At 36.9% G+C, this 17,836-nt stretch overlaps 1 protein-coding gene across 1 annotated transcript in view; it reads left to right on the top strand.

Annotated features, from left to right (window-relative positions):
• COL6A5 (collagen type VI alpha 5 chain) overlaps positions 1–17,375 on the top strand; it is a 154,968-nt gene extending 137,593 nt beyond the window's left edge. Inside the window, 3 exon segments of the mRNA XM_060011480.1 lie at positions 15,249–15,938; positions 17,285–17,326; positions 17,329–17,375. Coding sequence (XP_059867463.1) covers positions 15,249–15,938; positions 17,285–17,326; positions 17,329–17,375 — 779 coding nt within the window.
• The last annotated feature ends 461 nt before the right edge of the window (positions 17,376–17,836 follow it).

Below are 17,836 nucleotides of genomic sequence, written 5' to 3'. Positions count from 1 at the left end.
TTTTCATTTATATCTGATCTGATCTTTATGATATCTTTTCTTCTGCCAACTTTGTTTTTTTGTTGTTGTTGTTGTTCTTCTTCTTCTTTCTCTAATTGCCTTAGGTATAAAGTTAGGTTGTTTATTTGAGATGTTTCTTGTTTCTTGAGGTAGGATTGTATTGCTAGAAACTTCCCTATTAGAACTGCTTTTGCTGCATTCCATAGGTTTTGGATCATCATGTGTTCATTGTCATTTGTCTCTAGGTATTTGTTGATTTCCTCTTTGATTTCTTCAATGATCACCTGGTTATTTAGTAGCATATTGTTTAGTCACCAAGTGTTTGTATTTTTTACAGTTTTTTTACCCATACTTGATATCTAGTCTCATAATGTTGTTGTCAGAAAAGATATTTTATATGATTTCAGTTTTCTTAAATTTACTGAGGCTTTATTTATGACCCAAGATGTGATCTATCCTGGAGAATGTTCCATGTGCACTTGAGAGGAAAGTGTATTCTGTTGTTTTGGGATGGAATGTCCTTTAAGTATCAATTAAGTCCACCTGGTCTACTGTGTCATTTAAAGCTTGTGTTTCCTTATTTATTTTAATTTTGGATGATCTGTCCATTGGTGAAAGCGGGGTGTTAAAGTCCCCTGCTATTCTTGCATTACTGTTGATTTCCCTTTTTATGGCTCTTAGCATTTGCCTTATGTTGGGTGCGTAAATATTTACAATTGTTATATCTTCTTCTGGTATTGATCCCTTGATCCTTATGTTTTGTCCTTCTTTGTCTCTTGTAATAGTCTTTATTTTAAAGTCTATTTTGTGTTATATGAGAATTGCTACTCCAGCTTTCTTTTGATTTCCATTTTCATGGAATATCTTTTTACATCCCCTCTCTTTCAATCTGCATGTGTCTCTGGGTCTGAAGTGGGTCTCTTGTAGACAGCATATATACGGCCCTTGTTTTTGTATCCATTCAGCCAGTCTATGTCTTTTGTTTGGGGCATTTAATCCATTTACATTTAAGGTAATTATCGATATGTATGTTCCTATTACCATTTTCTTAATTGTTTTGTTTTTGATTTTGTAGGTGTTTTCCTTCTCTTGTGTTTCCCACCTAGAGAACTTCCTTTAGCATTTGTTGTAGAGCTGGTTTGGTGACGCTGAATTCTTTTGGCTTTTGCTCGTCTGTAAAGATTTTAATTTCTCTGTCAAATCTTAATGAGATCCTTGCTGGGTAGAGTAATCTTTGTTGTAGGTTCTTCCCTTTCATCACTTTTAATATTTCCTGCTACTCCCTTCTGTCTTGCAGAATTTCTGCTGAAAGATCAGCTGTTAACCTTATGGGGATTCCTTTGTGTGTTATTTGTTGCTTTTCCCTTGCTGCTTTTAGTATTTTTTCTTTGAGTTTAATTTTTGATAGTTTGATTAATATTACTATTTCTCATATTAGAGAAGTTTTCAACTATAATCTCTTCAAATATTTTCTCGGTCCTTTTCTTTTTCTCTTCTTCTCTAGGGATTCCTATAATTCGAATGTTGGTACATTTAATGTTGTCCCAGAGGTCTCTGAGACTGTCCTCAATTCTTTTCATTCTCTTTCTTTATTCTGCTCTGCGGCAGTTGTTTCGACTCTTCTATCTTCCAGGTCACTTATCCATTCTTTTGCCTCAGTTATTCTGTTACTGATTCCTTCTAGAGTATGTTTAATTTCATTTATTGTGTTGTTCATCATTGTTTGTTTGCTCTTTAGTTCTTCTAAGTCCTTGTTAAAAGTTTCTTGTATTTTCTCCGTTATATTTCTGAGATTTTGGATCATGTTTACTATCATTATTCTGAATTGTTTTTCAGGTAGACTGCCTATTTCCTCTTCATTTGTTTGGTCTGGTAGGTTTTTACCTTCTTCTTCATCTGCTGCATATTTCTATGTGTTCTCATTTTGTTTAAGTTAATGTGTTTGGGGTTGCCTTTTCACAGGCTGCAAGTTCATAGTTCATGTTATTTTTGGTGTCTGCCCCCAGTGATTGAGGTTGGTTCAGTGGCTTTTGTAGGCTTCCGTGTTGTGGGGGGGGGGGGGACTGGTACCTGTGCTCTGGTGGGTGGGGCTGGATCTTGTCCTTCTTGTGTGCAGGGCCGAATCGGCCGAATCCGCAGGGCCGAATCCGGTGAACTTAGTATGACTTTAGGCAGCCTCTCTGCTAATGGGTGGGTTTGTGTTCCTATCTTGCTAGTTGTTTCTCATGAAGTGTCTAGCACTGGAGCTTGCTGGAGGTTGGGTGGAGCTGGGTCTTAGTGTTGAGACAAATGTCTGGGAGAGCTCTCACTGATTAATATTACGTGGGGCCAGGAGGGCTCTGGTGGACCAATATCCTGGATTCGACTCTCCCACCTCAGAGGCCCAGGCCTGACACCCGGCTGGAGCACCAAGAGTCTGCCAGCCACACGGCTTGGGAGAAAAGAAAAAAAAAAACAACGAACAGATAGAACCTCCAAACTGATGGTAAAACAAATCTAAACAGACAAACTCACAAAGAAACATGCACACACACACTCACAAAAAGAGAAGAAAAGAAAAAAGGAAAAGAACAACCAAACCAATAAATAAACACACCAGTGATAATAAGCACTAAAAACTAAACTAAGATAAACATGAAACCAAAAACAAATCAGACACAGAAAGCAAATCCCAAGTCTACAGTTGCTCCCTAAGTCCACTGTCTCAATTTTGGGAACATTTGTTATCTATTCAGTTATTCCACAGATGTAGAGTTTATTAAGTTGATTGCGGGGATTTAATCTGCTCCTCCTGAGGCTGCACAGAGAAATTTCCCTTTCTCTTCTTTGTTTGCACAGCTCCTGGGGTTCAGCTTTGGTTTTGGCCCCACCTCAGCATGTAGGCCACCCTCAAGTGTCTGTTCCCCACCTAGTCAGGAGGGGGTCAAAGCAGTGGCTGATTAGGTCTCTTTTGCTCACTCAGGCCAGGGAGAGGGAGGGGCACCATAGCCATAATTGGAATGTGGGGCGAGCCTGTAGCGGCAGAGGCTGGCATGATATTGCAACAGCCTGAGGCACACCATGTGTTCTTCTGTGGAAATTGTCCCTGGCTCACAGGTCCCTGGCAGTGGTGTGCTGCACAGGCTCCCGAGGGTGTGTGGTAGCGTGACCTGTGCTTGCATACAGGATTTTTGGTGACAGCAGCAGCAGCATTAGCAGTCCATGCCCATCTCTGGGGTTCGAGATGATAGCCGCAGCTCATGTCTGGCTCTGGAGCCCACTTAGGTCGTGCTCTGCCATCTATGGGCACACAGAACAGGAAGTCCCTTTCCTCACGCACCCCAAAACATTGGTCTCTTGCCTATCCAGCAGCTCCAGACTTTTTCCCGGACTCCCTCCTGGATAGCTGTGGCACACTAGCCCCCTTCAGGCTGTGTTCATGCAGCCAACCCCAATCCTCTTCCTGGGGTCGGACCTCCGAAGCCTGAGCCTCAGCTCCCAGCCCCCGCCTTCCCTGGTGGGTGAGCAGACAAGCCTCTCAGGCTGGTGAGTGCTGGTCGGCACCAATCCTCTGTGCAGGAATCTCTCCGCTTTGCCCCCTGCACCCCTGTTGCTGCACTCTCCTCCATGGCTCTGAAGCTTCCCCCATGCCCACCCCCCATCTCTGCCAGTGAAGGGTCTTCCTAGTGTGTGGCAACTTTTCCTCCTTCACAGCTCCCTCCCAAAGGTGCAGGTCCCATCCCTATTCTTTTGTCTCTGTTTATTCTTTTTTCTTTTGCCCTACCCAGGTACGTGGGGAGTTTCTTGCCTTTTGTGAGGTCTGAGGTCTTCTGCCAGCATTCAGTAGGTGTTTTGTAGGAGTTGTTCCACATGTAGATGTATTTTTGATGTATTTGTGGGGAGAAAGGTGATCTCCACATCTTACTCCTCTGCCATATTGAAGGTCTCTTTAATTTAATTTTTAGAAATTCCTGCTTATAACTCATTTAGAAGACATAAGACCAGAATAGATTGGCCTTATAAATTGCTTATAAACTCATCCAGAGGCCAGAGCAAAAACTAACACCATCAAAACCAAAATACCACTATTTACAATAGGCAAGACATGGAAACAACCTAAATGTCGATCAACAGATAAATGGATAAAGAAGATGTGATGTATATATACAATGGAATATTGCTCAGCCATAAAAAATAATGAAATAATGCCATGTGCAACAACATGGATGGACCTAGAGATTATCATACTAAGTGAAATAAGTCTGTGAAAGACAAGTATTATATGATATCACATATATAGACTCTAAAATACAACACAAATGATATTTATGAAACAGAAACAGACTCACACACATAGATAACAAACTTATGGTTACCAAAGTGGGAGGGATAAATTAGTAGTTTGTGATTAAAATATACACACTGCTATATATAAAATAGATATACACCAAGGGCTTTCTGTATAGTACAAGAAACTACACTCAATATCTTGTAATAACCTACAATGGAAAAGAATCTAAAAAAGAATATATATATGTATAACTGAATCACTTTGCTGTACACCTGAAATTAACACAACACTGTAAATCATCTACATTTCAATAAAAATTTTAAGAAAACAAAGATCCATGTGGTCTGGGTATAAATAACTCCTAAGGCATGCATCACTTTTCTCAGTGTGCTGGTACCTTTCTGTAGATTGTTGTTTCAGAGTGTGACATAGGTGGCAAGAGTGAGTCGTTTGGACCAAGTGCCACCTAGAAAAGCCTAGGCCAAGAAAGATATTTATTCTGTTTTTGGGGAAAATGATGAAGTCGATTTTAAACAGTGACTCCTACTTGTTCAGGCAAGCGGTGGAGAGAGGAACGCATCTAACAAAACAAGAGATTGAAAAATATGTCTCTATTTCCCTTTGGCATAAAATCAATGACACACAGTCAGAGACACATAAGAGACCATAAGAGACTTGTGCCCCAGCCTAGAGCTTGACCAGTGGCCTCACCAGACAGGCCTGGGTTGGCAGTGTGAAATGGAGAGGTGCGTAAGTCATTCCAACTCCTCTGCAGTTAAAGTATGCGTAAATGCAACAGAATGAGCTTGTACGCATGTCCATTGTGTTCCACTAATATCAGCTGACTTTGCATTTTTTTGGAAATTCTGGTTTACAGAATATAGTATCATGGGTAGGATTTTCAGATATCTGAGACTTTTCTCAGTTTTCTTCCTTCTAAAAAATATAATTTTAGAGTGCTTAGGATACGCTAGGCACTGTGAAATTTTTATTTAATTCTCTCAGAAAACTTATAAGGTTATAGTTTATTATAACAATTTTATAATTTTTTAGATAATGTAACAGAGGCATGGGAGAGACTCAGAATCACAGAGCTAACAAATGGTATAGACTCACCTCAAACTCCTAAGGTTCTGCTCATAACCACTGTTCCATAATGCCTAGAGAAGAAAATACTGCAAATTTTATTTGTCTACTTTTGGAAGAAAACTTTCTTAGTAGCTTCAATCACTAAGAATAGCATTGACTGAGAACCTTGTTCTTCAAACCAGGTCCTGGGCCTTTGGCAAGGGGGCTAATGTGTCCCTTAATGTGTCTGTTCCACCCTCAAATCTGATGAGCAGTTCTTCTGAAGGTGTTACACAGAGCTGGGTACAAATCCTGCCTCTACCACTTACAGGCTGTCTTTTCTTGACCAAGTCATTTGCCCCCTCCAAGCCTCAGCTTGCTCATCTGTAAAATGGGCACAATGATAATTTTATCCTTATAGTGCTGTGTGGAATATTAAATGAGAGGAGATAGGCATGGAGCTGAGCACAAGACCTGAAACATCCTGGACGCTCAATTCAATACTGAGAAAATGGAAAAGTTGAAAAAGAAAGCATTGCAAGACTCATAGGAAGTCTTATAAAAGAGGTTAACTTGAAAAATATCTGCTGCAGTCCTTGTGGACAGAAATGTACATATAAAGTAGCCACATTTGTCCATGTAGCTTGTCTATAGAGAACACATGGCTAATTTTGGCCCCTGTACAAATTCCAAGGCAGACCACAAGATAACTCATGCATATCTTGAGATTTCTCACAAATACCATAGCTCCACAGCATATGCAATCCCAGTCCAGATGGCTCAATCTCCCTCAATTCCCTCTCCACCTCCGCTTCTCCCAAAAGTTACTGGAGCACACCTGGCCCTGTGGCTTAAATCTCAGCTGAAATTAGGCTAATCCCTGGGGCACTTTCCTGGAAATCCAGCTGCATCCCTCATTCCCTTCAAGTCATAACAAGTGAGCAAGCCCTTCCTCCTCTGCCATTCTGAGAAAATTCTCCCACAGAGTTGGAGATAAGAATTTGGCATGGTGACATTTCCAGAAAATACACAGCATTGCTCTGAGCTGTGGGTAACATTTATCCACACTTCTGCCAGATTTTCTTGAAGGAAAATGTTTTTAAAGGCCCAATCTTTCCTAATAAGATAATTTAGACTCAAAGAAGAATAATCATAGGTGATTATTTAGTGTTTGACTGAATTTTAAAGTTTAGCATTTAACTTCTTTGATTCTCATGCTAATCCTGTAATAGGTAGAGAACCTATTTTTAGAGATTTTAGAGGTAAAATATACCTCTTTAGAAAATAGTTCTGCTGGGTACTTTGGAAAAGGATTGAGATTTTGCTCATTTATAAAGAGAAAACTGGAAAAAAAAGTGTACTATTTCTGGTGTGGGAAATGTATGAAAAAATATTCTACTAACATGGTAAGTCAACCCTTCCTCTTATTTTAATGAAGTATAGTTTATTTACAATATTATATTAGTTTCAGTTGTACAACAGAGTGGTTCAATATTTTTATAGACTATATTTCATTTAAAGTTATTATAAAATATTTGCTATATTCCCTGTGCTGTACAATCTATCCTTGTAGCTTATTTACTTTATACATAGTAGTTTGTACCTCTTAATCCCCTACCTCTATCTTGCCCCCCTTTCCTCTCTTCACTGGTAACCACTGGTTTGTTCTCTGTATCTGTGAGTTTGTTTCATTACATTCATTTATTTGTTTTATTTTTTAGATTCCACATAAAAGTAAAAACATACAATATTTGTCTTTGTATGACTTATTTCACTAAGCATGGTATCCTCCATGTTCATTTATGTTGTTGCAAATGGCAAAATTTCATTCATTTTTTATGGCTGAGTAATATTTCATTGTGTGTGTGTGTGTGTGTGTGTGTGTGTGTGTATGTGTGTGTAATATCTTCTTTATCCATTCATCAGATGGTGGACACTTAAGTTACTTTCATATCTTGGCTATTGTAAATAATGCTGCTATGAACATTGGGCCAGTGGCCTCACCAGACAGGCCTGGGTTGGCAGTGTGAAATGGAGAGGTGTGTACAAAATCTCATGTATCATACAAAATCTAATGTATCTTTTCAAATTAGTGTCTTCACTTTCCTCAGATACATACCCAGGAGTGGGATTGCTGGATAATATGGTAGTTCAGTTTCTAGTTCTTTTGTGTGTGGAACCTCCATACCATTTTCCATAGTGGCTGCACCAATTTACATTCCCACCAACAATGTAGGAGGGTTCTCTTTTCTTCACATCCTCACCAGCATTTGTTATTTTTGACTTTTTGATGATGGCTATTATGAGAGGTGTGAAGTGATATCTCACTGTGGTTTTGATCTGTATTTCTCTGATGATTAGCAAAGTTGATCATCTTTTCATGTGCCTGTTGGCCATCTGTATGTCTTCTTTGTAAAAAGGTCTCTTCAGGTCTTCTGCTCTTTTTTCGATTGGGTTGTTTTTTTGATAACAAGTTCTACAAGCCCTTTATATATGTTGAATATTAACCTCTTATCAGTCATATCATTTGCAAATATCTTCTCCCATTCAGTAAGTTGTATTTTTGTTTTGTCAATGGTTTCCTTTGCTGTGCAAAAGCTTTTAAGTTTCATTAGGTCCCATTTCTTTATTTTTGCTTTCTTTTTTCTTTGCCTTAGGAGCCAGATCCAAAAAATTATTGCTACAATTTATGTCAAAGAGTGTTTTGCCTATGTTCTTTTGTAGGAATTTTGTGGTTTCTGTCTTACATTGAAGCGTTTAATCCATTTTGAGTTTATTTTAGTATATGGTATGAGGAAATTTTCTAATTTCATTGCTTTACATGTAGCTGTCCAGTTTTCCCAGTACCACTTATTGAAGAGGCTCTTTTCTCCATTGTATATTCTTGCCTCCTCTGTTGTAGATTAATTAACCATAAGTATGTGGGTTTATTTCTGGGCTTTCTATTCTGTTCCATTGATCTATGTGTCTGTTTTTGTGCCAGTAGCTTGCTGTTTTGATTATTGTAGCTTTGTAGTATAGTCTGAAGTCTGGGATAGTGGTATCTCCAGCTTTGTCCTTTTTTTCTCAATATTGCTTTGGCTCTTCAGGCTCTTTTGTGGTTTCACATGAATTTTAGGATTATTTGTTCTAGTTTTGTGAAAAATGTCATAGATATTTTGGTAGAGATTGCTTTAAATCCATAGATTGCTTTGGATAGTGTGGACATTTTAACAATATTAATTCTTCTAATCCACGAACATGGGCTATCTTTGCATTTATTTGTATCATCTTTAATTTCCTTTATTCAACAATGTTTTATAGTTTTCAATGTATAGGTCTTTCACCTCCATGGTTAAGTTTATTTATAGGTATTTTATTCTTTTTGATGTGATTTTAAACACGATTGTTTCTTGCTTTCTCTTTCTGATAGTTCATTATTAGTGTATAGAAAAGCAACAGATTTCTGTGTATTAATCTTTTATCATGCAACTTTACTGAATTCATTTATTAGTTCTAATGGTTTTTTTGGTGGAGACTTTAGAGTTTTCCATATATAGTATATTGTCATCTACAAACTGAGATAATTTTACTTCTTCCCTTCCAATTTGGATGCCTTTTATTTCTTTTTCTTGTCTGATTACTGTCACTAGGATTTCCAATACTATGTTAAATAGAAGTGGCAAGAGTGGGTATCCTTGTCTTGTTCCTGAATTTAGAGTAAAACCTTTCAGCTTTTCATCGTTGCATATGATGTTAGCTGTGGGTTTGTCATAAATGACCTTTATTATGTTAAGATATGTTTCCTGCATATCCACATTTTTTGCTTCATTTTGTTTTGTTTGCTTTTAATTTATTTTTTTTAATTGAAGTATAGTTGATTTACAATGTGTTATTTTCAGGTGTAGATCAAACTGATTCACTTATGTGTGTGTGTGTGTGTGTGTGTGTGTGTGTGTGTGTGTTGTATACATATATATAGATTTTTTCAGATTCTTTTCCCATATAGGTTATTACAAAATATTTATAGTTCCCTGTGCTATAAAGTTTTTATCATGAGTGTATGTTGAATTTTGTCAAATGCTTTTTCTGCATCTATTGAGGTGATCATGTGATTTTTGTCCTTCCTTTTGTTAATGTGGTGTATCACACTGATTGATTTGTGAATATTGAACCATTGTTGCATTCCTGGCATAAATTCCACTTGATCATGGTGTATGATCCTTTTTATATATTGTTGAATTAGGTTTGCTACTATTTTGTTGAGGATTTTTGCATGTATATTCATCAGAGATATTGACCTGTAATTCTCTTTTTTTTTGTAGTGTCTTTTTCTGGCTTTGGTATCAGGGTAATTTTGGCCTCCTGGAATGAATTTGGGAGTGTTCCCTCCTCTTCAATTTTTTGGAATAGTTTGAGAAGGATAGGTATTAGCACTTTGTTGTATGTTTGGTAGAATTCCCCCATGAACCTAATCAGTTCTGACATTTGTTTGCTGGGAGCTTTTTGATTACTAATTCAATTTTACTACTAGTGACCACTCTGTTCAGACTGTGTATTTTTTTCTGATTCTGTCTTGGAAGATTGTATGTTTCTAGAAATTTATCCATTTCTTCTATGTTGTCTAATTTGTTGACATGTAACTGGGTTTTTTCTTTAATTTTTATAGGAGTATAGTTGATTTACAATGTTGTGTTACTTTCTTCTGTACAGCAAAGTGAATCAGTTATACATATACATATATCCACTCTTTTTTTAGATTCTTTTTCCATATAGGTCATTTCAGAGTATTGAGTAGAGTTCCCTGTGTGATATAGTAGGTCTTTATTAGTTATCTATTTTATATATAGTAGTATGTATGACATGTAACTATTGATTGTAGAATCTTATGATGTTTTGTGTCTCTGTGATATCAGTTGTAATTTCTCTGTTTTCATTTCTACCCCTTCCTCTTCTACCAGAACATTTATGAAATGCTTTTCCTTATGTTTTAACAAAGTGTGTTGATTGGCCTTTTTTAAAAAACAAAAATGGAGATCCTGGTGGCAGAGCAGGTAATGATTAATAAATTCCAGGATTGTAAACTCAAAAGGAAAGAAATGTCCATTTAACTAATCTTCACACATCCTGATACACTATTGCCAAGAACTCTAGAAGAGGTTTGGGCAGTATTTTAGGGCTAAAGTATATTATATAGCACCCATTGCATAGACAAATATATTTATGCTTTTGTCTGCACTTCCAGTTTTATATTTAGCAATTAAGAATCTTGATATTTATCAAAAATTCTAAGAATTTGAAACTAGGTTCTTGATGGAGGATTGGAGGTGCATAGATTTCAAACAGCTCATGAAATGTAACATCCTGTTCAATAACTATGAATGTATTAATAAAGGAATAGTCTGGTACATTAATGACCAGTTCTTAGTCCTTTGTAAGAAGGGAGAGAACATAGGAATATCTCAAACAAGATGGTTAGTTCTCATGTATTAGAAATGCCCAAGGTGAAGTAAGAGGAACTGGATTTACCTACCAATTGAAATAACTGAAAGAATATATATATATATATATATATATATATATATATATATATATGAAATGGAACAACAATTGTCAGGACACTGGACTTCAGGAAATAAAATGATCCCTGAGAGATGAGAAACCAATGAGATGAACCCTGTGATTTCTCCTGCTTACTGCCAAAAGAGAGTTTCCAGACCATGGTTCAGGAAGGGGAATTCAGGTGGAACCCAGCGCACTCCTTGAGATGAGGAAACAGAGCTGAGAGTCTAGGAAGACCAAGGTGGTAAGAATTCACAGGACAGAACACCAGAGAGGAAAGAGCTGTGCAGAGAGAGACACCCAGAGCTCTGAAGAGGATGCCTCTTCATCATTCATCAGAGTGCTGATAGCATGAGCATTGAGGAAATGACCCGAGCATGGGGGAACATTCTTCTGAAAGGATTAGAGGATAATGCCCATTGCTCACAGGGCCAGAGATAGTGCCTGTTACCGCCAGAGAGACTGGAAAAACTCATAATTCATAGAGTACTGGGAAGAAAATTCAGGAAGATCTTGCTTCAGTAGTGGGGAATAAGTAGCCTTAAATTAAGTAACACTCTGGACATACCTAACAAATCATAACAGCAAGTCCCAAAAAGATCAAACCATTTTCATGTAACTTGACTGCCTCCCAAAACAAATCATATGGATATTTATAAGAATATAAAACTATCCCATATCCAACAAGGCAAATTTCATAATGTCTGGCATAAAAAGCAGAAAGAACCCATCATCAAAAAAGCACAATCACTGAAAACCAAATCAGAACTGACAAAGATGTTAGAATTAACAAAGAAATTAAAACAGTTATTGTAACTATACTCCATATGTTAAAAAGTTGAGACATGGAAAATGTAAAAAAAAAAAAAATTAAATAGAATTTGTAGAGATGAAAGCTGCAGTGCCTAGGATGAACAATACACTGGATGGGATTAATGGGAAATTAGATTTGGTAAAAGAAAAGACTAGTGACCTTGAAGATATAGCCATAGAAATTATCCAAAATAAAACTCAAGGAGAATAAAGACTTAAAAAAAAAAAAGACCCTCAGTGGGTTTCAATACCTCTCTCAATAACTGACAAAAGAATAGACAGAAAATCAGCAGGAATATCATAGGCCTGAACAACAGTATCAGTTAATTTGACCTAATTGATATTAATAGAACACTGCACACAAAATAGCAAATACACATTCTTTTCAAGTACATGTGAAACATTTACCAAGATAGACCATACTGTAGACCATAAAACAATTCTCAAAATTTGTAAGGTTTCAAATCATTCCAAATATATCCTCTGACCAAAACAGAATTAAGTTGAAATCAATAGTAAGAAGATCTTTGAAAAATCCCCAAGTATTTGGAAACTAAATAAAGCACTTCTAAATAATCCATGGTCAAAGAAAAAACCAAAGGGGAAATTAGCAAGTATTTTGAAATGAATGAAAATAAAATCACAATATACTAGAATTTGTAAGATTCCTCTAAAGCAGTACTTAGGATGTCATTCATAGCATTAAATGCCTATACTGATAAAGAAGAAAGGTTTCAAATCAATGACCTCAACTTTCATCTTAAGAAATTAGAAAAAGAAGAACAAGTTAAACCTAAGGTAAGGAGAAGAAAGGAAGTAATAAAATTAAAGCAGAACTCAATGAAATAGAAAAGAGAAAATCAATAAAACCAGAAGTGTTTTTTTGATAAGATCAATTAAATTGATAAACCCATAGTCAAACTCACCAGTAAAAAAGAGAAAACACAAATTACCAATATCAGGAATGAGAGAGGAGAAATATTCTACAGATATTAAAAGGATAATCAGGGAATATTATAAACAGTTTTTGCCTATAAGTTAGACATTTTAGGTGAAATAGGCAAATTAGTTGCAATGCATGAATTACCAAGCCTCACTCAAGGAGAAGTAACCTAAATATTCCTAAACCTATTAAAGAAATCGAATTTGTAGTTCAAAACTTTCCATAAAGAAAACTCCAAGCCCAGATGACTTCACTGGTGGCTTCAACAAAACATTTAAGGAAGAAATAATACCAATTCTGCATAAACTCTTCCAGAATATTAAATAGGAAGGAATGCTTCCAAACTCATTCTTTGAGGCCAAAACCAGACAAATACATTACAAGAAAAGGAACCTACAGACCAACATTCCTCGAGAACATAAATGCAAAAATTCTAAACAAAATGTTAGCAAATCAAATCCAACAATATTAGCTTGATGTGGCAATCATTATACAAGGTATACTTATATCAAAACATTGTACACTTTGTTATTATTTTATTCAATTTTTAAAATTTTTTATTGGAATATAGTTGATTCACAATGTTGTGTTAGCTTCAGGTGTACATCAAAGTAATTCAGTTATACATACATATATATGTATATCTATATATTCTTTTAAAAATCCTTTTCTAGTATAGGTTATTACAAGATATTGAGTATAGTTCCCTGTGCTATACAGTAGGTCTTGTTGGTTATCTATTTTACATATAGTAGTGTGTATATGTTAATCCCAAACTCCTAATTTATCCCTTCCCCCTCCCTTTCCCCTTTGGTAACCATAAGTTTCTTTTCTGTGTCTGTGAGTCTATTTCTGCTTTTGTAAATAAGTTCATTTGTATCATTTTTTTTAGATTCCACATATAAGCAATATCATATGATGTTTGTCTTTCTCTGTCTGACTTACTTCACTAAGTATGATCATCTCTAGATCCATCCATGTTGCTGCAAGTGGCATTATTTTATTCTTTTTTCATGGCTGATTACTGTTCTATTGTGTATATATAACATATCTTCTTTATCCATCCATCAATGGACACTTAGGTTGCTTCCATGTCTTGGTTACTGTAAATAGTGCCGCTATGAACATTGGGGTGCATGTATCCTTTTAAATTATAGTTTTCTCCAGATATATGCCCAGGAGTAGGATCACTGGATCATATGGTATTTCTATGTTTAGTTTTTTAAAGAACTTCCATACTGTTCTCCATAATGGCTGCACCCATTTACATTCCCACTGACAATGTAGGAGGGTTCCTTTTTCTCCACACCCTCTCTAGCATTTCTTATTTGTATACTTTTTGAAGAACGTTGTACACTTTAAATATATAAAAATTGTATTTGTCAGAAGAAAATCCTACAATAGGTAAAAAAACATAATGTGGAGTTGACCCCAGGAATGCAGAGATCATTGAGCATTCAGAAGTCATCTGATAGTATTTGCCTTGTTAATAACGTTATCCGTGGTGTTGTTTTTCTGCATTCTATTTCAATATTAAATTTTTGTGGCATTTATACAGGTTAATCAATTCATTTGTGAGTGTGGTTGCTGTGAGGATTAAATAAAGTAATAGATGCAAAGCATGAATAATGGGCCAAGCACAATTGGACAGTAATAAGTTTTTGCCAATTAGGAATCTACTTCTTGCTTGATTAGGTCCACAAACATACTTCTTTCATAGAAAAAAATGAACATTGACCATGTCCTCCTGTCTTTCTGAGCTGCCATTTCCTGTTGTGACCTTACCAACCAGCCATCGTCCCTATGATTGTAGACATGGCTTCATGACCCTTTGGAGCAGAGCCACTTGAAGTGCTGGCCTCCAACAAGATAAGAAGGTAGCATCAGAGTGTAACTGGGGCATTGTTTCCTTCCTTGAGAAGGTCTTGATACAAAAAATAAATAAATAAAATAAAATCAGATGAAATAATTTGTGTGCTTAGTGATGTAGTTGACTTATATCATGGTGCAAGTTTCTTATCTTGTCATGGGCCAATAAGCTGTTTGAGGACTGGTACTTTGAGTACCAAGGTCTTAAAGTATGTCATGTCTTACACAGAATTTGGATTCTAAAGTCAGCATTTATACTACTTCTCATGACATCATACTATGGTGCATATTTTAAGCATGTATATAAAGATGTCATCAATAAATGTGACTTTGACATATTTACTTCTCTCTTAGGGTCATTACATATAATGAAATCTCATGCAGTATGCACTCCAAATTTTGTAACCATGTAGGGTGCACTAAAAATCGCTGTATGTTTTTCACCTCGCATACGAAAATAGCTGGAGGATCCATCAATCCTTTGACAAAGATCAAAGATGGGGTAGCAAATAGGTTTCTTCACATGTGAGAATACCTGTCAAGTGGTAATGGCTCTCCGCATACTGTGTAGAGATGTACTTAGAGAATGCATCTGGGAACAAGTACTGATATTGATTAGTAACATATGCCATGGGTGTGAGAATGAAGTATGACAACACCTCATGCTGTGTATTGCCATTCTTGGCTAGGAGTTTCAAGGTTTCCCTTCTACTAAAAGTAGTGACTTGAGTTATTCTATTGCAGGACAGGAAAGCCATGGCAGAAAAGAAGAACCAGGTCTTACTTATGAACTCAGAGATGTCTCTCTTCAAGAATATTACATGGATGTGGCTTTTCTCATAGATGCTTCCCAAAGAATAGGAAATGATGAGTTTCAGGAAGTGAAAGCTTTTATAACCTCAGTGCTTGATTACTTTCACTTGGCCCCAGATCCACTGATCTCCACCTTGGGAGACAGAGTGGCAGTCCTGACCTACTCTCCTCCAGGCTATATGCCCAACACAGAAGAAAGCCCCATCTACCTAGAATTTGATTTGGTTACTTATAACAATATACACCAAATGAAACATCATCTCCAAGACTCCCTTCAACAGCTCAATGGAGATGTTTTTATTGGCCATGCCCTACAGTGGACAATTGACAATGTCTTTGTAGGAACCCCCAACCTGAGGAAAAACAAAGTTATCTTTGTTATATCTGCTGGTGAAACCAACCCTTTAGACAGGGGAGTCTTAAGAAATGTATCTCTGAGAGCCAAGTGTCAGGGCTACTCCATATTTGTGTTTTCCTTTGGTCCTCTACACAATGACAAGGAATTAGAAGAATTAGCCAGCCACCCACTGGATCATCACTTAGTCCAGCTTGGCCGAACCCACAAGCCAGATTTGAACTATGTCGTCAAATTTGTCAAGCCATTTGTTCATTCAATCAGACGTAAGTCATTAAAGTTTTTCTCTTCTGTTGCTTTTCCAATAGATACCTCTTTGCACAATACACCAGTTGACTTAGTAACATGATTCTCACTTCAGTCAAGAGTGGTGGAGTCTAGGTGTCAGTAGGAGGCAATGAGAAAACCACAGAGAAAATCCCAGGTCCTAGTGACCTTGAGCTCTGCTGTCCCACTGTCAGGGTCTTTGCCAGAAAGTGAAAAGTGTCTTTTAACCCTAATCTGTGTTTACTATGTGCCAAGTTTTTTAAAGGATTGTATCATTTAATCCTCAGGACAGCCCTCTAAGGAAAGTAGTACTATCCCCATTTTACAAGTGAGAAAACTGAGGTTCACAGACATTAAATCAACTGCTCAAAATCTGACAGTTAATAGTTGGCAAATTCTAGACTCAATCCTATGCATTCTGACCCCAGAGCTGTGCTCTTATCCATTAAATGATACATCAATTACTAAAGCTTTAATAAAGTATTACAGTGGTATCACTGTAATAAATAATACCCCACTGCCACCACCCTCCACCCACTCCAAGGACTTCTGTTTCATCTTGTCACTGTAAATCAACTTTGCTTCTGACTTGAATTCTTAAGAGCCATGGGGACAAATCTCTTCTAGAGCCTCTGTCTCAGACAGCTGGCTCAGCGACAGCCAGGCAAGGGGTTTAAGGGAGTTTTTTCACAGTAGGCATTTGAGAGAGGCTTCCCAGCCTCTGTCCATGTACTGTAATTCCAGACATGATTATAGTAGCAAACCTAAGATCTTGTAGCATCAAGCAAGTCCGGGCCTGTGCCGGGAATTAGGAGTGTGACAGAGGCCACCCTGAATGGTTGTCTGTAGCTCCTGCAAGTTTAATGGGGAATCAGAGAGATGCAGATTTTCTGGCACTCATAAAGCCCAGGGCTCATGGAACTGTCAGCATCTTGGCACTCAGGATTTATATTTAGTGGCAAGCTTGTCACTTGCAAAAAAATGATGCCTTCTTCCAACCTCAAGATAAATAGGGCAGCCAATTTCAATAGTTAATGCTGTCTTCTAGAAATATCTTCCTTTTAGAGTGAGAGAACCAGATGTCATAAGGGATTAAGAGATATCTTTGAATTATATTGCAAGCCTGTGACACACAGAGCATGAAAATTTTTGACTCAATCACTGCTATATCTCACTGACTTTGCCAACAAGGTATTGCAAAGTCAGAAGGTTCATATTTTGCTGAGTCCGTTATAAAATTAACTTGCTCTTGGAAACACCTCCAACCACAGGAAAAGATGAACTGACTTTGGGTGATAGAATGTGGAAGGGTAAAATTTAGACTAACCACCCACTCTCTCTCCAGGTGCCATCAACAAATATCCCCCTGCAGATATGAGACCCAAATGTGTTCTCCCAACCCAGAGAATGGTGGCACAGAAAACACTGTATTGTGAGTTGACAAATTCACAATTTGGGTAATACTACCACTGGAAACAGTCCTTAAGAAAATAATTTGAAAGAAATGGCATTTTAGTTTTCAGGATGCAAGTTTGGTTGTGGGGTGTATGGGTGTGTGTGTTGGGGGGGGTGTTTTAAATATTCCTGATTTGTAACAACACCACAGATCTGGTGTTAATAGTACATAGAATATGATCCATATTCGAAAGAACCATGTTTCCAATTTTTTAGCTTTTATGAAAAAAGAGACCCCTATTAATGCCTTATTAGTAACTATATAATATCATTCAAATATTGGGTACTGTTAAAACAGAAAGCATATAATATCAAAGGTTAGATGTAATAGCTTTAGAGCAGAAGAAAAAGATGAAAAAGAAAAACTCACAAAGCAGCAACAAAAACGTTTGCTGTTTCAAAAACAGAACCCATATGGAGACTAGCAGGAAGAATTCGTTTA

Source organism: Delphinus delphis, chromosome 4, assembly GCF_949987515.2.
Source record: "Delphinus delphis chromosome 4, mDelDel1.2, whole genome shotgun sequence".
In the NCBI taxonomy this organism is placed as follows: domain Eukaryota; kingdom Metazoa; phylum Chordata; class Mammalia; order Artiodactyla; family Delphinidae; genus Delphinus; species Delphinus delphis.
This window is presented reverse-complemented; position numbering and strand designations above follow the sequence as displayed.